The 23,179-nt window shown below is 36.1% G+C and overlaps 1 protein-coding gene across 17 annotated transcripts in view; it reads right to left on the bottom strand.

Moving 5' to 3' along the window:
* Positions 1 to 2,169: 2,169 nt before the first annotated feature.
* The window catches only part of LOC137253046 (uncharacterized), a 52,813-nt gene continuing 31,803 nt past the window's right edge, over positions 2,170 to 23,179 (bottom strand). For 16 of the 17 annotated variants that reach the window (XM_067789339.1, XM_067789336.1, XM_067789333.1 and 13 more), the window contains 5 exons: positions 21,108 to 21,339; positions 11,437 to 11,581; positions 11,227 to 11,347; positions 10,486 to 11,162; positions 2,170 to 6,341 (listed from right to left, as the gene is read on the bottom strand). In XM_067789339.1, the coding sequence (XP_067645440.1) occupies positions 5,584 to 6,341; positions 10,486 to 11,162; positions 11,227 to 11,347; positions 11,437 to 11,581; positions 21,108 to 21,339 (1,933 nt within the window). In that variant the 3' untranslated portion in view covers positions 2,170 to 5,583. The remainder of the gene's footprint in view (positions 6,342 to 10,485; positions 11,163 to 11,226; positions 11,348 to 11,436; positions 11,582 to 21,107; positions 21,340 to 23,179) is intronic. The other variant, XM_067789348.1, reaches the window with a different exon arrangement.

Here is a 23,179-nt window from a genome sequence, read left to right as displayed (position 1 = left end):
AGCCACTGAGCAGATCTGCTAATTAACTAGCGATTCAATGTTCAATGTGCCAATGTTCACAAATAGAAGACACACACACTTCCTTAAAATTTGTTCATAATTACAGATTATCGAAGGGAAAAATTTATATGGGAAATATAGTTATTTTATTAACGATTAGGAGTTAAGTACGAAAATGAAGATATCATCGCCATATGTAAACTAGATCTTACGGAATAAGGCACCGGTTAAACAAACAAAAAAAAATCATATAATTAAAATGAGGAAGAAAAGCGGAATCACGCCTACATATTAACTTTTTTTATTGTACGTTTTTATACTCAGCTGAGCAGAGCTCACAGAGTATATTAATTTTGTTCGCATAACGGTACCCCGTAACGGCATATACTAATCGAGATAGATATAGAATTCTATATATCAAAATGATCTGGGCGAAAAAAGAAATTCATTTAGCCATGTCCGACCGTCCGTCTGTCCGTTAACACGATAACTTGAGTAAATTTTGAGGTATCTTAATGAAATTTGGGCATTCATTTTAGATCGCTTTTTAAAATTAACGAAATCGGACTATAACCACGCCCACTTTTTCGATATCCGAAATTTCGAAAAACTGAAATAACAGCGATAATTCATTACCAAAAACGGTTAAAACGATGAAACTTGGTAGGTGGGTTCACCTTATTACGCAGAATAGAAAACTAGTAAAATTTTGGACAATGGGCGCGGCACCGCCCACTTTTAAAAGAAGGTAATTTAAAAGTTTTGCAAGCTGTAATTTGGCAGTCGTTGAAGATATCATAATGAAATTTGGCAGGAACGTTACTCCTATTACTATATGTGTTCTAAATAAAAATTAGCAAAATCGGATAACGAACACGCCCACTATAAAAAAAAAAATAATTTAAAAGCCAAATTTTAACAAAAAATTTAATATCTTTACAGTATATAAGTAAATTATGTCAGCATTCAACTCCAACATTTGTCTCCAAACCTCTCAGCTGAGTATGTAATGTTCGGTTACACCCGAACTTAGTCTTCCTTACTTGTTTTTTAACTAAAATTATGAGCCGGTAAAATAAAAGCCTAAAAAATTATGAAATATCAAATTTCGAACTTCGTAAGCACATATGTAACTATGTTTTAAAGGCTAGCTTCGAGAAATAGAGAAATTACTTTTTTACTAAGGCGGCTAAGTTCGAAAATTTTCGAAAGTGATAATTTTGACAGGGGACGTGGAGCATCAAATTCGTACGACTTTTGATTTTTATTTTTTTGTCATTTACGCGGTTTGCATAGCAGTAGCGTTCCACACTACCATGAAGATTAAATTAAAATAGCACTGTCACAGAGAATGTCGACTAGGGTGGTTACAAGGTATATGGTGAATTTTAATTTTTTTCTATCTTTCGGGGCACCCTCTTAAAATATGCTAATAGATCAGAAAAGTTTCAGGCCAATCCGATAATGTTAAAAGGTGCCTCATTGATGTGTTTCGTCAGCAAAAGTGAAACTATTTATGTCAGGAACTTGACTCGTATACCATTGAATATTGTAATGCCCATAGACGTTTGCATGGAAATTAAAAATTAGGGATATCCACTATGACCTGATCTGATAAATGCTAAATACTGCTAAAAATAACCCTTTTATAAAAATATTACTCAGATCAAAATCAATACAAATAAAATTACCTATCGAATGGTGTACGAGTCAAGTTTCTGGCATAAATGGTTTCACTTTTACTGACGAAACACAAAAAATTTTTTCTGAAAAATCGCTGTATTTCCGAACTTTGACCTCAATGAGGCACGTGTTAACATTATCGGATTGGCCTGAAGCTTTGTATGTACCATTTTCTAGTCTATTAGCAATTTTATGGGGGTGCCCCAGCGGAAAAACTAAAATCGATTTCCTGTGGCCACCCTAATGTCGACTCATGTAATCGGCCTTCTCTGACTGTCGCTATTAAAGCATTTGTTTGTACGAAAATGATATGTTCACGCCTCCTAATGCTCTAACTCAAAAATTTCCAAAATTCCTACGTACGCAGGACAATATATACGAATAGTCAATGTCTAATCGATAGTTTACAAAAATTTACTTGCTTCAGATCCATCACATTTCCATCGCTGGCTATTGTTAATTAATTGTATTGATAATTAATGACAGTTCAGTTTATCAGTCAATGATTTCATTTATTAATTAATCTGTTTGAAATGTGACATATTAGTAATTCTTAAATCTAAAGCAGGTTCAAATAAAACATATTTTTAAATCTTATTTTTAACGATAGGAAAAAAACACTATACAAATTTGTTTAAATATAGTACAAAGCAAATTAACGTGCACATATGTATGTATGTAAGTATGTACCACGGATAAATATACATAAGTGTTTAACATCGTCGATGTGCGCCAACAACAACCATTGTCTTAATGAAATTTTTTTCCCAATTTTATAAACTCTATATATTGCGCAAATTTCTTCCTTCGAGCTGTGAATGTATCGCTATATCATAAAGGGGAGAAGGATGTCAAATAATTGCACTTAACATTTACCTTGCAAGAAAAATATAGACATGTTTGCTTAAACTGTTTCGTAAGGCCTTTAGATCCGATGAATTAAATTTATGTGCCCGCAGTGGTGCATAAAAAGTTACATACCAGAGAAAAACAAGGATATCGCACACTAACTACAAAAGAGTCACAACTTGAAAAATGTAAATGTTCAGGAGAGAAGAAAAACGGTTTATGTGAAAACGTCTGTAATGTTATACTGAAATCCAGTTTTGCAAAGAAGGAGACCTTCATTATAAAATTAACTGACGAAATTTTGTTTTAATTTTTTGTTTACGGACAAAATATATAGCAATTTTGAATTATACCTAAACTTACTACTCGTACATTCACAATTATTTCATCAAAAAAGGCACATTTCCAAATAATACAAGCAAATTTACTTACTCTTTACGTATAAAAAGACACAATTTTAATTAATACCCAACAAAGGTAAAACTTTTTTCCAAGATAGTCAGAATTTAAAATAATACGCATTATGTTCAGTTGTTCTTAAGCACAAGCGATGCAATCAACACCAAAACTGGCATAAGGGTAATTTTCCAGTTAAAGAAGAAAATAATGACAACGAAATTTAAGGAGCAGTTAGAGATGTGTACTGTGAATTGGTTTATGGAAAAAAACCAATTTTGAAAAATCTTAAGTTATGACTCTTTTTTAGTTAGTGTGCGATATGTATACTTGTAAGTTTTTTTAAGTTTTTATTGACGCTGCGATGAAATGTTTTCACAATTCGTTTCAAAAGTTTGATCTATTCGAATTTACTTTTAAAAATTCGAATTTATGCAAGTAAACATTTTAAAATGTATTGAGCGATATTACGAAGGTAGTTCGAAGGTCACACATTCTTGACCGGAACTGGTCGAAATAGTTTCGATGTGCAAACTCGAATCTCTGCTACTTTATACAAAAAAGTTTCCATTTTGAAAGAGATTCTGAAGAAGGGCGTTCTTCAAATGTGTACTAAGATACGGCGTTTTCGAGCTGGCGGCCGAGATAGGGTGGTTTTCCACTAGTGGATTCAGCATAGCCATTTTTGTAGTTATACAGTTTTGTCCAGTCTCAACTATAGGCGGATAATTCGTTTTATATCGCTCATTTTGATATAAAAAAGTACAAAATTCAAGCGCTCACAAAATCACATTTAAAACTTTTTTCTGAAAGTGCTTCGCCTACGCTTTCATACAAAACGTAATTTCAAAATAACAAACACTTTCGGCACAAAAAATATTAAAATACTGGACTTTTGAAACATTTTTGAACTGCACTTTGTTGCATTAAGATTGAATGGGCTATAAAACTAAATACGCGATAGATATAGAACAACACATCTTTTTTAAAATCTGTTAAACTTTGTGCTGGACAAAAATGTTTTTCGCAAAAAATTCACTCTTTGAATCTACACCTTTTCAAGTTTATAATGAGATACTGTAAGATTATATTGGGAATATATAAAGCCATAATGAGAAATATAATTTAGTATTGAGAAAATACAAATTGATAATGAGAAATGTAATTTCATAATGAGAATTTATAAATTGGCAATGAGAAATATAAATTGATATTGAGAAAATTCAAATTGATAATGAGAATATATAAATTAATAATGAGGTTGGGTTAGGTTAGGTTGAACTGGCCGATCAATAAAGACCTCACATAAACTGAATGTGCCCATAGTGTTACCAGAATTTGTTTGACGAGCAAACGGAAGAACCCCAATCAGGTGACAGGACATATGTGAATAACTCCGTCCTCTTGGCAAAAACGCGCTCAACCGTTTTTTCCTGCAGCTCATACTTCCTACACTTGCAGTTACTGACGAGACCTAAGCTGACGAGATATAAGCATCTTACGGCAGAAGGCAGTGTCCAGTCAGTATGCCCATCGTGATCCTTAAGTCTTCTCTCTTTAGAAATATGAGCCACATGATCTTAAAAATATTGCAGTCCCGCGCTTTTGTTTGATGGACCATATGCAACTCCTGTCTCCTTTTGATTTCTCCCAAACGGATTGGGAAGTCTATCGTCGACTCATCGAGTATTGCACCCTCCTTTGCCAACTCATCGGCCGTTTCGTTACCTTCTATCCCTTTATGACCGGGAACCCAGTGAAGATGTACGGTGTACGGCCTAGAAGAAGTTTTTCCAATGCTTCTTTGCATTCCAGAACATATTTTCCGGACTTACTGCAGTCCTACCTGCAATCCTAGCTCGCAGACCAGATTACTTATGGCACATCACAATTAAAATTTTGTACATATGTATGTTCTCACTACCAATTTATGTTTTCTCATTATTAATTTTCTTAATATTAATTTATATTTCTCATTATCAACTTATATATTCTCAATATGAAATTTTGTTTCTCAATATCAATTTGAATTTTCTCAATATGAGCTCTTATTTCTCATTATCAACTAATATAACCTCAATATGAAGTTGTGTTTCTCATTATCAATTCGTATTTTCTCAATATAAAGTTACATTTCTCAATATAAACTTATATTTTCTCATTATAAACTTGAAAAGGTGTAGTAGATAAAAAGTTCATCATTACATAAAAATGTGGATCACGTCACTTTTGTAATTTTTTTCATTTACGATTGTGCTTTTGCTTTTTTATGCATTAAGTGGTATAATTTTTACATTATATTCATATTTTACTTTCTTTAATTATTAACATACAAGCATACATATGCACTCGCAACAGCCTGTTCTTATACAAGCATTTTGGCCCAGTTGGAGCATTTAAAATATATTCCTTAGTGTGAATACATATTGGACGCAAATATATACAAATATTTCTTATTTGTTTGTTGATCGCACAAAAAAAAAAAAAAAAAAAAAATACGATAAAATTACTTGCGAACTCAACAACTTAGAGAGCGTCAACTCAGTACATTGATACAATTTTAATGCAGTACTTATAAGTTTTAATCAGAATTTGACTGTAAATGTATGTAAATATATATATATATATATATTTAGGCAGAACTGAATGAAATGCTCATTTTCTGAGCAAATTTTCCCAACTGCCACTTAAATTTGGCAACGATTTAAAAATTGATTTTGTCGTGGACTGTTGTCTCGTTGACGTACCTGACGTTGTAGCCGTGCTAGGTATATTTTTACTATTCAGAACATCACTTGTTCCCAGCTCATCAACAGTATGCAAGGAACGACGTATAGATGCTTGTGTCTGTCGCCCTGTTGGAATTGTCATACGTGCAGCATAGGCAGCAGGTGGCGATAATGGTGAAGTGGGTAATTCCATATCTAATATCGTATCCGTCGCATTAGCTGAGTGCTGTTTGAAAAGTTGACGTACACGTTTACTGCCACTTGCCGGTAATGCTGTGATTCCTGTTGTATAGGGTAGATCAATGGGCACTGCTGATGGTAGCAAAACATCGTTTATTGTTGGACGTAACATCGGCTCGCTATCTGGTCCAATTACTAGTTTTGTATCAGAATAACGACGTAAATCTTTTCCTAGAAATTGATCTAGTTGTTCACTTTCAGCTTCAACATCTGCTGCACTAGGCGGTGTTAATGCGTTAGAGAGGTAACTTTCATTAGCTGGATAATCAACAGATGATTCCATACTCAAACCCATTGAGTCATTAAGAATGTCACGATTCTCGATGAATATTGACGAATTTGAGTAGCGTTTGGTGTGTGGCTTATAAGCGAAACCACCCAAGCCATTGGCCACAGCATTTGATACACCGGAACTGATGGAGGGCGCTTTTTGTTCACAGCTGCCTGGAAAATAGAGAAACGTTTGATAAATAGGTAAACATAAAAATCATTTAAAGACATATTCTTATACAAAAAATACAATAAGCATTGCGACAAACTTTGAAATAAACATGATCTGATCCGAATTGATTCGGGGTGTGCAGCACCAAGGACATTACAGAAAACGAAGCAAATGTGCAAAAGAATGTTGGGTGCACGTGAGCCTATCCCCCTGACCATCTCATTTGGAATCAACCACGTGTCCAAACTATCATTAATTATAAGAGATAGGGCACGTTACAGACCTTCGTTATTTCCACAAGCTTGAAACTTGAGTGATGATGGCATTAGCATTTGGCATTTTCTTAGTCTCAAATGATCAGTGAGTACCACAATAAATCTGTAAATTTCCCTTCAATCCATCTTTGGAATGGCTAAGGATCGTTTTTTGTCGTATGATGACCAACTGCTTTTGGAAACTCTACAGGACTGCAATCTCAACTGTTGTTTATTATTGTAACGAATTTAGGGAAACTCCGCTTATTTTACACCTTCTGCAAACGTTCTAATCGCTAAATTGTCGAATAAATAACTCCAATATTCAGTAATTTAAAATGGTCTTTATTAGATTTCTTTGGGAGTAGTACAATTATACTTCACTACACAACTAATAGCGTGTTTAAATCAAACTGATCACTGATTACTCAGCTTTCGCTGCTTTTATACTCTCTGTTGCCTCGTTCACCCATTTCTGCTAAGGTCTAGTAACTTCGCGAACTTCATGCTTGGTTACCAGCCATGTATGTACATGTATATTTGTAGTTTATAGTTTCTCGCATAGCCATATGCGTGTGCATATGTGAGTACTACTTTGGCTGATGGTGAGTATCTCTCTGCTGCCTTGTATGTACATGTGTAAATGATGATTGATTTGTTTACGTACATAAAAGTGGCTGCTTATTATCGGATTAGGGATGCTAGTATCACTAAGCGATGTGAATATTCGTCATAATATATTGCGACGAATATTAGCATCACTAAGCTGATACTAAATAAATAATCACGCAACAATAAAAAAACATGAACACATCAATCATCATTTATAAAAGGCAACGATGAGATAACTCACACACAGATGTAGTCATTACCCGAAGTTGTTACACACGCATATATGTATGTCAATTACCAAGCAGGAGATACAGCAGTTATAGAAGGCGAAACGTCTTGACTTTAGTAGAAATATGCGAATGAAGCAACGGAGAGTATAAAACCAGCGCAAGCTGAGTAATCAGTAATCAGTTTGATTTAAACACGCTATTAGATGTGAAGTGAAGTATAATTGTGAAGTACTCTCAAAGTAATCTAATTAAAGACTAGTTTGCAGTACTGAACATTGGAGTGATTTATTCAACAGTTTAGCGATTCGAAGGTTAGCAGAAGGCTTCAAATAAGCGGAATTTCCCAAAATTCGTTACAATATTTTAAACCGTTTAATCGGATATGGCCACTCAACAAGTAACCTCGTCGCGTCTTCGCTGGGATAACTGGCGCCAATTGGCAACACCTAGGGAGTCTAAATCGTTTTCACCTGGTCTCTCCGTAAGCGGGTTCCGATAAGAATACCTCCGTGGCCTCATCATATTTTATTAGCATCACATGAGATAGCCAGGGTAGCCGCTGTTTTAGTTCGGTGGGCTATGTTGATGTCTGCATAAAGCATGTAAAGATCATCATTAAATCTTCGAGTACCGACGTCGCCAACGCGTAAGGGCTCGTAAATCTTTCAAAGAACTTTTCTTTCTAGTACCCCCCGAGCAGTCTCACCTGATGTTGTTATGGTCCATGCTTCTGCATCATATAGCAGCACAGGTTTGATAAGTGACTTTTAGAGCACGATTTTCGTTTGCCAAGGGAGGACTTTACTTTTCAATAGCCAGGACTGCATTCGCTTCCACCTATTGTTAGCCTCGCAAAGCTGAGATATGCCACTCTTGATGATGAACCTTCTAGCGTTCAAGTCAGAGAAACGCTACGTCGACTCGCCAGATTTATGGCCCACTCTGTAATTCTGTACATGCACCCTGCAAAACGAAAACAACTTCGTTGAGTCTTGAAGACGCATATATGTATACGGACGCGGAGAACAGTGTTACAAATACTCCTGATCCCACTCCACAAGCATTTTTAGATCTGTCCGTGAAAACTGTGGTGTCTACGGTGATTTATAATCCTTGTAGCAAAAAGAATTCCTAAGTTTGCACCGACGAAATATACATTTGTGATGTGTTATAGGGACACAGTTATGTACAGTCGCTTTTCACGCAAATGTTCTTGACCTCACTAGCTTAGTGCTAATCATTTTGGACAATACCCAAAACCTGCAGAAGAGGAACGCACACTCCCCAGGGAAACGCGAGTCACTCTAGCTCCACTTCGATCTGGATACAGGTTAAACTCTTACCTATCCAGAATCAACCCCGACATACAAAACATATGTCCTGCTTGTAACGTGTCCCCACGTGACACCAACCATCTCTTCAATTGTATTGTGGAACCAACGCCTCTAACAACCCTCTCATTATGGTCCATCCCTGTTGAAACAGCAAGTTTCCTTGGACTCCCGTTAGAGGATATTCATGACAATTTGTGATCGGTCGCATCTATTGGATGGGGCGAAGCACTGTTACAACAACAACAAGCTTTGCTATAAAAAATAATGATTATCTCTCTAATTGTTCCGCTTTTTCACCTCGCGAAATCTGGCACTGTCACCGACCATATCCTCGGCGACCTTATTTACAACGGGAACAACGCAAATGTCGACCATGTTGGACATCCACGCCGATGGCATTACTCTACCGACCGTCCACGACCCGAAAATACTGGGTGCGACGTTCGATCAGGACCTTTATTTTGGCGAGCATGTAGACGCAATTGTCCAAGAAGTTCAGAGCATACTCCCCATCAGGGAGAGAAATGAGATGCTGACCAAACAGTTCCTGTTGAATACCCAGAAACCTGGGCATCCCAACAGACATCTGATTGATGAACCAGCACCGCCTAGGGGCTTAAGGAGTCATCTCCGTAAGCATTTTGAGGAAATACGGCACCTGAGAACCCAGCCGTATGAAGTGAAAAAACACAAGCAGGTCCTTGGTGAACTCCATAAACAGGCGTCGGACCTTTATGCCGGGAATTGCCCGGTGAATCCAGTACTTAACGAAAATTATCCAAAACTTGCGGAAGAGGAACGCATACTCCCCAGGGAAACGCGTGTCACTCTTGCTCAACTTCGTTCTGGATACTGTAACAGGTTAAACTCTTACCTATCCAGAATCAACCCTGACATACAAAATGTATGCCCCGCTTGCAATGTGTCCCCACATGACACCAACCATCTCTTCAATTGTAATGTGGAACCAACGCCTCTAACACCCCTTTCCTTATGGTCCACCCCTGTTGAAACGGCAAGTTTCCTTGGACTCCCGTTAGAGGATATTGATGACAATTTCTGATCGGTCGCGGCTATTAGGTGGGGCGAGCATTGCTACAACAACAACAACAACAAGTTCCGGGCCATAACAAATCAACCCCACTGGTAGAAATTGGGACAAATACAAAGAAACGTTGATAGCTATAGAAACACCGACCTCAGAGCTGCCACGGGTTTTCTTCTTATGTCATCAGAGCACCATTTACACAGCGAGACGAGCAAACTCCCCATAAAGAAAAGAAGTGATATGCTGAACAAACAATTTCTTTTGAATACCCAGAAGCCTAGGCATCCCAACAGTCATCTGGTTGAAGAGGCACATCATCAAAGTCCTCTAACGGGAGTCCAAGGAAACTGGCAGTTTCAACAGGGCGGACCATAGGGAGATCGGTGTTAGAGGCGTGGGTTCCACATTACAATTGAAAAGATGATGTCATGTGGGTACACATCGCATGCTGGACATACATTATATATGTAGGGGTTGGTTCTGGACAAGTAAAAGTTGAACTTTTTACAGTATCCAGAACGAAGTTAGGCAAGAGTAACTTGTTTCTGCCTTGGTAGTGTGTTTTTTTCTTCGGCTAGAGTAGGATATTGTATATTGATAACAGGGTTTATTGGGCGCGTCCTGGCAAAGGCATTTACCGATTCTATGTGGATTTTATTTTCACTTACCACTAAAGCTACTCAATTGAAGCGCATGCTCACGGCCCGTATCCGTAGAAATATCACCAGTGCTAAGGTCCTGCCTCGAACCGCCACATACATCATTCACTGAACCCCTACTTGAGTTTTCCGAATGTTCGAGGACATTGTGTATTGAATCGTGGAAGGGTGTCATGCTACCCGATCCTTGTGGACAAGGGCGAAACGATGAAATTTGCGAAACAACATCGTCCAGAGCCCAGTCGCGTTCATAGTTATTTTGTAGTTGAGCGCATTCGATATTCGCCGCTACAGCAACTTGTCCAACTTGTTGTTGCGGCATTAAATGATGATGAGTTGTAGGCAGAACGTCTGAATCGAGATCATCTGTTTGTTGTAAGCGACGTTGCTCGGCTGAAAGGTGATAATGATGAAGAGTATGCTGATGAAGAGCTGTCACACCTTCCATATCTAAACTACCTGAAATACTACCAGTGCCTGTGTTGGATACATAATTGTAAGCATTTGTTGCCGAAGAACCATTTGCAACAATTTCTACATTTGGTCCATCACCACTTGTTGGTGGTGCATTTATGCTGGATGGATGCGGTTCGCTAGATCCCTCATGACGCACACGATGTTGAACTGTGGGCGATGGAGGTGATAAGGGATGCACTTTTTCTGGAGCATTTTGAATTAGAAGAATTCTATAAAAGTAAATAATTAAGTAAATTTATAACGTTTTGAGTATTTATGCATGTAAGTACGAACCTGTTTCTAGCCTTCCAACGATGGCATAAATGTAGGTAAGCTTTGCATTGAATATACATGAAGACAACGCCACCCGTTAGACCAACGGTTACCACTGCTAATTTTGTCCAGAACGGCCAATCTATACATACAAGTTGAAAGATGCTTAAGATGTAAGAACAATTTTTTGGAAGTTCTAAATGTAATTAGTAAATTAAAACATTCACTAACCAATCAGTCCACGTTTTACGTCATCGGCTGCTCGTTCGATCAGCACACAAAGTGACCAAATTACACACAAAGCAGCAGCGCAATGGAACAAAACAGAACAACATAGGCGTCTGCGCTCAATTCCAGAAATGTCAAGACTACGCCACTGTAATTGAAATTAAGATTTTAAAAGAAACTAGCAAACAAATTTTTGATTAGTTAAAACAAGTAAACAATCATGTTGTTCCACGTTTTTATAGACCTCTGAGGAAAGTTAAGCCCTAAAATAATATATCCTTATCTCAAGGACTTCTTACAAGAAGTTAACGTAGATAGCGTAATATGATGTCTTAAGACTCATTTATTTCGTTCCAATAGCACTCTTCTGTTTAATAAAGAAGTGATGTTGGTATGATAGACCGCATCGGAAAGTAACTCCGGTACGTTTCGGTACTAGTCCTTAGAGTGCTACCCCGTGAATCCTTAACTCGCTTCAATTATGTGCTGAACTACTTGAAATACCATTAAACATTTTGAGATCGAACCATATCATTATATCATTTGGTGATAACTCATTCTAAGCTTCAACTTGAACTACGCCAAACTCGACCATTTCTCAAATTTTTATCGGAATTTCAAGACAAACATAAAAATAAAGGAATTAAATGGAAGCAAATATAAACACCCTATTTCATAATAATAACCCATTTGACTGGTTCACGCGAAAAACATTGTAAGGGCCAATAAAAATTATTCATGAATGCGAAACCTGAATTATGGATCAGAAAACAGTTATTCAAACGGTTTATAGTGAAATGTTTCGAGCTTAACGGTGCATCGCAAGATTTGCAGCATTTTTTTTTTTTGGAAAAGTTTCCGAAAATTGGCGATGAGTGAGCTTTAGTGCTTTTTAAAATGGGATTTCCATAAATTTTTAGTTAAAAAGCTATACTGCTTAATAACGAAATAATCTTTTACAATCATATACATCTACATTTGCGACAAAAAACAAGCCCATCCACAATTACACATAGTAGTGGTGTATGGAGAAATAGTGGAGACACACATCTTTTCGGTCATATTGTGTAACCCATACAAAAATTGAGAGTGGAGATAAGTGGAGACACAAACTTTTTATACTCAGTTGAGCAGAGCTCACAGAGTATATTAACTTTGATTGGATAACGGTTGGTTGTACAGGTATACAGGACTCGAGATAGATATAGACTTCCATATATCAAAATCATCAGTGTCGAAAAAAAATTTGATTGAGCCATGTCCGTCCGTCTGTCCGTTAACACGATAACTTGAGTAAAATTTGAGGTATCTTGATGAAATTTGGTATGTAGGTTTCTGGGCACTCATCTCAGCTAGCTATTTAAAATGAACGATATCGGACTATAACCACGCCCACTTTTTCGATATCGAAAATTTCGAAAAATCGAAAAAGCGCGATAATTCATTACCAACGTCGGATAAAGCGATGAAACTTGGTAGGTGAGTTGAACATATGACGCAAAATAGAAAATTAGCAAAATTTTGGACAATGGGCGTGGCACCGCCCATTTTTAAAATTAGGTAATTTCAAAGTTTTGCAAGCTGTAATTTGGCAGTCGTTGAAGATATCATGATGAAATTTGGCAGAAACGTTACTCCTATTACTATATGTGAGCTAAATAAAAATTAGCAAAATCGCAACGCAAAATCAAACACGCCCACTTTACAAAAAAAAAATTTTTTAAGTCAAATTTTAACAAAAAGTTTAATATCTTTACAGTATATAAGTAAATTATGTCGACATTCAACAAAAACAAAAATAAAAGAAAATTTCAAAATGGGCGTGGCTCCGCCCTTTTTCATTTAATTTATCTACAATACTTTTAATGCCATAAGTCGTACAAAAATTTACCAATCCTTGTGAAATATGGTAGGGGCATAGATTCTATGACGGTAACTGTTTTCTGTGAAAATGGTCGAAATCGGTTGAAGCCACGCCCAGTTTTTATACATAGTCGACCGTCCGTCCTTCCGTCCTTCCGCTCGGCCGTTAACACGATAACTTGAACAAAAATCGATATATCTTTACTAAACTCAGTTCACGTAATTATCTTAACTCACTTTGTATTGGTATAAAAAATAGCCGAAATCCGACTATGACCACGCCCACTTTTTCGATATCGAGGATTAAAAAATGCTATAATTCTGTACCAAATACAAAAAAAGGGATGAAACATGGTAATTGGATTGGTTTATTGACGCAGAATATAACTTTAGAAAAAACTTTGTAAAATGGGCGTGATACTAGACTGGGTCGAAAGAATGTTGCTAATGTCCGCCACTAAATTTGAAGATTATGTTGAGAGGGTTTCGGAACAGTTTTTTTTTTTTAATTTTTTTTGTTCTTTCGAAATACAGCCGAAATGGTTTTTTCGTTGTAACTTGGTTATTTGACGTCCGATTTTTAAAATTGATATGTATGTCATTATTTTGGCCTTGAGAAGCTTTACATTTCCGTTTAATGACCTTTTAAGCTATGAAGTCGTTTTCACATGATTAGGTCAGCTAACAAAATTTCGAACTTCAAACTTCATAAGCCGATATCTATTTTTGGAGGCTAAGTTCGAAAAACGGAGATAGTACTTTGTTTACTTAAGCCTCATTCTCTACGAAAAAGTGGGTTCTGTCCAATACCCAGAAAAAAAGTTGATTTTGTCGCATAGTGTTATTATTATAAATACGAAACAACAGGTTTTACAGGTCACTTATTTACTTTGACTTCCCCTATTCATGATATTTGGCATATCTTTATTAACTTTTCAATGCAAACCCTGCAATTTTTCCTCCAAAAATATCATGAGTTTCAGGTCTAAGTATAATAAGAATCAGGTAAAATAACAGTTGCAATAAATATTGAAAGTGCTATAATTTTTTTGTTTATTATTTTAGTAATATGTTTTCAAAGCAAAATTTTCTTGAATTTTAAGTAGTTTTTGGTAAGGAAAAAAGCATACATTAGGGGGGGGGGGGGGGGGGGGAGGGGAAATTTTGTTAGCTGACCTAATCATGTGAAAACGATTTCATAGCTTAAAAGGACATTAAACGGAAATGTGAAGCTTCTCAAGGCCAAAACAATGACATCGGACGTCAAATAACCAAGTTACAACGAAAAACCCGTTTCGGCTGTATTTCGAAAGATCAAAAAAAATTTAAAAAAAATTTTCCGAAACCCTCTCAACATAATCTTCAAATTTAGGGGCGGACATTAGCAACTTTTTTTTTTTGTATGGGGGCCAACCCAGTCTACGTGACACCTACCATTTTAAGTAGAAGAAAATGAAAAAGTTTTGCAGGGCGAAATCAAAAGCCTTTGGAATCTTGGCAGGAATACTGTTCGTGGTATTACATATATAAATAAATTAGCGGTACCCGACAGATGATGTTCTGGGTCACCCTGGTCCACATTTTGGTCGATATCTCGAAAACGACTTCACATATACATCTACGGGCCACTCAGTTTTAAAACCCTCATTAAAACCTTTTATTTGTTACCCATATCGTACAAACACATTATAGAGTCAACCCTGGTCCACCTTTATGGCGTTATCTCGAAAAGGCGTCCACCCATAGAACTAAGGCCCACTCCCATTTAAAATACTCATTAACACCTTTCACTTGATACTCATATCGTAGAAACGCGTTCTAGAGTCACCCCTGGTCCACCTTTATGGCAATATCTCGAAAAGTCGTCCACCTATAGAACTAAGGGCCACTCCCTTTTAAAATACTCATTAACACCTTTCATTTGATACCCATATCGTACAAACCCATTCTAGAGTCACCCCTGGTCCACCTTTATGGCGATATCCCGAAATGGCGTCCACCTATATAACTATGAGACCCTCTCCATTTCAAAATACTCTTTAATACCTTCCATTTGATACCCATGTCATACAAACACATTCCAGGGTTACCCTAGGCTAGGTTAATTTTCCTACATTGTGATTTTCCCTTATTTTGTCTCCAAAGCTCTCAGCTGAGTATGTAATGTTCGGTTACACCCGAACTTAGCCTTCCTTACTTGTTAATACTAATTTTATGCTCAACCATTTCATAAGTGTAGATTAAGTTACGCACTTAGCAGCTGCCAACTGCATAGCGGATAAATTACAATAGCGTGAACACCGCACTTCGTGAACAACGTAATGACTTATTCGAAGCACAATAAAATGCTTTTCGACGCAAATTTTCTCATTTGGCGATGATCCAGAAGAACCAGAAGACAGCATTCATACACCGATTACGGAATGGGCAGTGTCGGGATTAGTGACCGATACCAAGTCTATCTTGAAGACGGTGGAGACTTTTTCTAAGTTTAAATCCCAGGCCCAGATGGTGTATTCTCTGCTATTTTACAAATATCGAGCAGAGCTGTCGTGGAATGGCTTAAAATAATATTCGATGGCTGCCTTAGACTGAATCATGTACCGCACTCTTGGAGAACTGCTCTTGTAGTTTTCCTACCAAAGACTACCCTGCAGTCCATAGCAAAAGGCCAGTAAAATGCACTTACTGCCTTCTAGGAATTTTAATGCCAATAAATTTCTGCGCTTACAATTCTCTCATTAACTAAATAAATATTCAATTAAAATTCGCAGTGAAAGATAAAACAAGGTCTTATATTTGAAGTTTACTTGAAAAATGTACAAAATCCCAAATAAAAAGTATATTTTCTCTGATTTCACTTTTTACACTTTACTGCCTTTTTGCTATGGACGGCAGTACAGGCCCATTAGTTTAACATCATTTCTGCTCAAAACCATTGAGATACTAATAGATGTGTATATAAAGTCCAACATGGATGAAAAAAATGTTCTTCACAACACAACATGCGTACACCAAAGACGAGTCGGTAGACACGGCACTTCATAGGGTGGTTATAAACATAAAGAAAGAACTGAAGTATAAGGAGTTTGCTTTAGGAGTTTTTTTTAGACATTAACGGGGCTTTCAACAATGTCTCTCAAGGGGCGATCATGGATGGTCTTAATAACATTGAAGTACATCCAGCCATAAACAGATGGATCGGTTGCATGTTAAATTGCAGGAATACTACTTCACAATATGGGTTATATGAGACCGCGAGGGAGCCGTCAAAGTTACGACGTACGCAGATGACGTTGCAGTTGTCATAAGTCGAAAGTTGCTTCAATAATTAGCTCTTTGATGGATCGGGCGCTTCTGGATATACATACCTGGGAATATAATATGGGTTTGACCGCCAACACAGAGAAGAGTAATATAATCTTAATTACTAAGAGGTACAAGGTAAACAATTGGACCAGGCCTAAGGTAGAAGGGGTGAACTTGCAGGAGAAACCTTGCTAGGAACCATTCTAGACAGTAAAAAGGCATTGACGGCACTTTATGCATGTTAAATAATGCTTGAGTGTACGTGGGGTCTACCGCACTCTCTCTAATTTGGGTATTTCGAGCGATTGTAAAGCGTATCCTATACTAAGGCTGCCCAAATGGCGGAAAAGGCGACACACGTGTACACCGATGGTTCCAAAGTAACGGAAGGAGTAAAGTATACGGTGCAGTACCAAACCATACAAAATGAAATGTTTTATTTGGTTTGGCTGCACACTATGCGACCCGTCAGTATTTGGCGGAGGAGAGGTTTTTCAGATCAACAAGGTAAGGAGATATCTGATTGCACCTGGCCTCATCTATTTGATAAAATTCCGGTCACTTTTTGCTGGGTTCACTTCTAAATTAACTGAATGAATTAGGAAACTGTTTTAGTTGAAAATATAAGTCAGAGACTATTTTATGCATGTTTGCATTGCGAAATATTATGACATTTATAGAATCGTGTTAAAAGGTTGTTTATATGCATTTTATAGCTTATCACCCAACAGCTAGTGTCATTTGAAGTGTAGTTTTTATTTTTCCTATCATTTTAATATGTACTTAATTATTACGATTAAAACACACTTATCAAAATAATACCTTTAAGTATCAAATCCTATTAGACCATATGATTTTATTATCCAGCTTAACAGAAACTTTCATTTTATTAATTGAGCAGTGTATGTGAAACATTTACAGTACTTAATATATACAGTAGTGGTCAGCGAAATAGCACGATTTTATTTTTAAACAGTATTCACAACTGATTTCATCTTTCACTGTTTTTTTAATTTTCAAGTAAAATATCTATTTACTTAACTTGAAATCTAGGACATCGGAAGGATAAAGCATTAACACCTTATTCCAATTTCACACAGAAACTTACTGGAATCACAAGTTATGTGTTAATTAATTTTTCCTTTTCACACAGGGCCACTTGCTTCATTAACGTACGCCTGTCAACAGCCCGAAAAATAGTTAAATTGATAGCAGCGGGTTCCTCATTATCTTTAAAACTTTAAAGATAATCAAAATAAAATGGAAGGGCAAAACTAAAAAAAAGATGATTTTAATATGTACTTAATTATTACGATTAAAACACACTTATCAAAATAATACCTTTAAGTATCAAATCCTATTAGACCATATGATTTTATTATCCAGCTTAACAGAGACTTTCATTTTATTAATTGAGCAGTGTATGTGAAACATTTACAGTACTTAATATATACAGTAGTGGTCAGCGAAATAGCACGATTTTATTTTTAAACAGTATTCACAACTGATTTCATCTTTCACTGTTTTTTTAATTTTCAAGTAAAATATCTATTTACTTAACTTGAAATCTAGGACATCGGAAGGATAAAGCATTAACACCTTATTCCAATTTCACACAGAAACTTACTGGAATCACAAGTTATGTGTTAATTAATTTTTCCTTTTCACACAGGGCCACTTGCTTCATTAACGTACGCCTGTCAACAGCCCGAAAAATAGTTAAATTGATAGCAGCGGGTTCCTCATTATCTTTAAAACTTTAAAGATAATCAAAATAAAATGGAAGGGCAAAACTAAAAAAAAGATGATGCATCTGGCCAAACACATGTGCCTATTTTTTAAAAAGCCATTTAATTTTGGCCTCAAAAATAAAATTTTGCATTTTTTTGGTGTGTTTCTATTTTTTCGTAAATTATTGAAAATCACCATCATGAAACACCAAGCAAACCCTTCTAGATTTTTAACTCAATCAGGCATTCAATTTATTTTGTATGGAAGATTGAGTTCAATAAGGGCTTTATATCGTTTTCACACAGAAACTTAATCGAATCACAATTCTATTTAATGAAATAATTAAGTTGCCCTTTTCATTCGGGGCCTTTTGCTTCATTAAGCGAACATCTGACATCAGCCCCAAAAAAATATTTCGTTTTTACAAAAAATAGGTTAATGGAAAGCAGCCATTTCCTTCTAAGTACAAATACAATCAAAATAAAATACATGCGCAACTACCCATAGATGTTACTTGCACCTAACCAAATATGTGCATATTTTCGAAAAAGCTATATTATCTTTTGCACAATAACATTCGAAGCACAAAGCACTGGATTTTTCACTCGATTAGGCATTCAATAAAGCGGTAATGAGATAATTAAGAATTTGTGTTTTGTATGGAAGATTGAGTTCAATTAGGGCTTTAATGTAGAAAACTTGACTAATAATTTCATTAAGCCTCTGTGTGAAATTGGCATTAGAAAATTGACTAATTAATTAACCCTATGTGAAATTGGCATTAATTATACAAAATACAAAAGGTTTAAAAAGCTTTTTAATTTGACACTTCCAAATGTTCAACTATTATTATTATTATTATTATTATTATGGTTATTATTATTATTATTATTAAGCCTCAACGCACTGCTACCTTTATTTGGATCTGTTGTGCTTGACCTTTCAACCTATTACCGTATGTTGAGCCTTTAGTGTATTTAAGTACCTCTTCAGAATTTTTACTCGATATCACGAAATGATTAAGAGTCACGCCAGCTAGATGGGAGAGTCTCTGCCCTGCTATAGCGACGCTTTCGCAGAGAATGGGAACCGACAGAGGATCCTCCAGCTCATAAAAGCAACAGACTTAACTTACTTAGATGATATCTTAGAATACACTGTTCCATATAGTAGCAAATGGGAAGTCGTAGATCGTCTTTGCTTAGATTTATGAGTTTGGATGATACTCTCGTTTCTGGGAGAGTAAAAAATTTGGCCTGTCTTTGTCCTGGGCATTCAATCCGGTGCTGTTCGAGCTGCTTTGTTTCGCAGTTGCTTATGGTTTCCCTAATGTGTATTTCCGTTAGTCCACCGAAGATCTCTGGACCATAGAATGCTGCTATAGTATCCTGCTTGGCTAGGTAGTCTTCCTGTTCATTACTTTCATGTTCCTCATGTCCTGGAACCCATCCTAAAAAAACTTTGTTTTTGACTCCCAGATCATTAATGACTACAATGCATTCATCTACTAGTTAAGAAGTAATTGTGTAAGACATGGCTAGCTGTCCGACAAAATCAGGGCACTCCTCAAGGATAAGCCTCTTCGTAGACATGCTCTACCGCAAACTTATATTGCATTGACTTCTGCCTGAAAAATAGTGGGATAGGATACCATTGGTAACTATTTCTTGAAGTTCGGACCTTAGATGACAGCTCTAGTTTTTCCATCAAGCTGTAATCCGTCAGTGAACCAGACCTCTGAGTCAGGGTCAGTACATAGAATCCCTGTTACCAAAGAGTCATGTTCACAATAGACACCTCAAAATTCCGTGAGATTTTGAGCGCGGGAGCCATTGCATTACGTAGTTGCAATACAGGATTTTCTACGAATTTTCTAATTACTTTCACATGCCCCGCATTTTTTTTTTTTTTGAAGTTTTTGCAAAGCAAGTGTTGCCACTTTCTCAATTAGGAGAGGGAAGGGATCAGCAGGGGACGTGCCTTCACAACAGCATTAAGTGTCCAGCATATAAGTTTGGGGGATAGCTCTCATGTTTTGCAATTGAGTCCAGTGCAGGCGAAATTTTCAATTATATAGGCTTGATAAACTTATTTTAACGAATTTACTGAAATTCCTCTTATTTGTAACCTTCTGCTAACGTTCGAATCACTAAACTGTTGAATAAATAACTCCAATATTCGATAATGCAAATTGGTCTTTATTAGACTACTTTCAAAATAACACTACTACTTCTCGACAGATAGAGTGCTTAAATCAAACTGATTGGTCGTGCCTCAACTGTTGCTGCTTTTATACTGTTTTAGTTTGGTTGGCATATCTACAGGCGGTTCTATTTCTAGAATTTAATAGTTAGTTATCAGCTATAAAATTACCAGCTATAACTACGTTTATAGCTTCTCATATGCGCGTATATATGTGAGTGATACTTGCACAAATTATTGCCTACTTTTGGGAGTATCTCAGATATATGCATGTGTTTGTGCGTTGCTCTCCGCTGCTTGTATGGACATATGTATAGACATAATGATTGATTTATTGATGTGCATACAAGTCACTGCTTACTTTTGGCTTAGATATGATAGTATCCCTTAGTGTTGCTAAAATTCGTCACACTACTTAATTTTTTATCTATGAGGAGGTAAGTATATTTTAATTGAAAATGAACAGAACAGTTGAAGATAAAAGCAGTTGCAAATACTTTCTAAAAATATGTAGGTGTGCTATTTAAGTGGCCAGCACTGTCCTTACATACATACATGATATTACTCACCTCATTGAACGGTTTGATTTTAGTATGCATTATGAATGGAAATTTGCATAATTCGCAAGCATTCGTTTCTGACGCAGTTAACCATTGTTGAAGACACGCCTGATGTACATATTTTAAGCTGCCCGCACAGTAGCACGGTGTCAGCAAAGGATTTTGTGGATCACTCTCACAATGGCAAATGCGGCAAATGTCGCCGCTGCTCTGAGATGCCTGACTGCTTCCTGAGCCGAATCTGCAAATAATTATATTAAGTAGTGAAAATAAATTTAATATTTATATTTAGAAAATCTAGTTTAGTCTAAAGTCATACACATGTAATATATATCAATCGCGTTTGCAAAGGAATGGTTATTTTGCACAACACGTGCGCGAGATTAATAAATACTGATTATAGAATATTTATAAATTTAAATATTGGTAATTATGTTTTTGTGTCGCACCATCATATTGCAAAATGTCACGACAACACAAATGCACAAGTGGCGTCTACGAAGTGGCAAGGTTAAACCCTACCCAACTCTGACTTAAGAGAGTTAAATTTTGTGATAGAGGGTATTGAAAAGGTATAAGGCGATACTATATTTTGAAGGGCCAAATTGGAATTTCTGAACCTGAATTGTAAGTTTCCGAATTTGAATTGTAAACTTCTGAATTTAAATTGGAATTTCTGAACTTGAATTGTAATTTGCTGAACTTGAATTGGAAATTCTGAACCTGAATTGTAAATTTCTGAATTTAAATTGGAAATTCTGAACTTGAATTGTAATTTTCTGAACTTGAATTGTAATTTTCCGAATTTAAACTGGAAAAGGTGTAGCAGTATCTGACAACTTTCCTTTTTCCAGTGTAGGTCGGACACTATTCTACTGGTTGACGTGGTAGGCGTTTCTTCGTTCAAAAGCTTATTCCAGATAGCCAAGTTTAATACTTTCTTATAAACTTTGAAGTTGAGCGACTGACTGTTTGCCATTTTTATTGTATTTTGATGTAAAGTACGCCATTTTTTTATTTCAGGCCTTCGTCTTCTTTGTTGCATATTTCACTCGCAAATTCTGTTCTCATAGCCTCAACGAACTTTCTTTTTGTCCTTGTAGCTTTAAACACCTCAAATAGTTTTTTTTTCTGAAGATATTACAACTTGCGATCGAGTTTGTTACTAAAAAAGATTGTTGAGCCAACTTTACCAGAAAACAGATTTAAATTTTTTACAGCGAACATTAAGTTATCTTTCATTACAATGCAAGAAATCAGTAAACGGCCTCATTATTTATGGACAAAGCTATTTTAAATACACCGTAAAAGAACAAAAGCTACCAATTATCCCAGTATTGAACGTTTGTCAACTTGAGCGAATCTACCCCCTAAACTATAATTTAATTTTTAGTAAAAAATATTTATTCGTAATCCCTGGAATTCTCTATTAAAAACGTCTGTAAAGTTTATCGAGCGCTTTCCGCTTTGTAAATATTCGTTGAAATATTCGTTCGAAAACAGAAAAAATTAAAATATTTTACTTCTGCAGCATTCGCAACAAAAGATATTTAGTTTTAAGGTAAATAAGCTCAAACATGCATTTTATTCAGATTATCTACAAACCCAATGGGTAAAAGGCTGTTTTACATTTCAATTATTTTTTATAAAAAACGAAATATTTCCTAAAGCTAACAGGTGGTTCTGTCTGTGTGAAATTATTATTATTAGTATTTAACCCGTACTTTTACAATGAATAATTTTCCTACTTAAAAAAAGTGTATTTTATTTAGGTCCACGCTATGTATATAGTACATATGTATATGCACATGCACATTAGGGTGCCCGCTAACCAAGTTTGGATTCTCGATTTCTTTTACAAAATATAATAAAATTATAACTGGTCGATGTCTATAAATTGAAGATATTCTAGAAAAATGTATAGAAGGGGTCCTTATTAGATCCTCCTGGACCCAAACCGCTTTTAGAATTATTGTCTGTCTGTATCATTTTATTTACATCTCTAAGACCTCAGCTATTAGGAGTGATACAGCTGTCAGCTCTAGAAGAAGCAAGTGGCATAGGTTACAGAAAGCTTCTAG

This window comes from Eurosta solidaginis, chromosome 5 (genome assembly GCF_040869045.1).
Source record: "Eurosta solidaginis isolate ZX-2024a chromosome 5, ASM4086904v1, whole genome shotgun sequence".
NCBI lineage: Eukaryota > Metazoa > Arthropoda > Insecta > Diptera > Tephritidae > Eurosta > Eurosta solidaginis.
The sequence above is the reverse complement of the archived record's forward strand: the minus strand, read 5'-3'. Positions and strand labels throughout refer to the sequence as shown.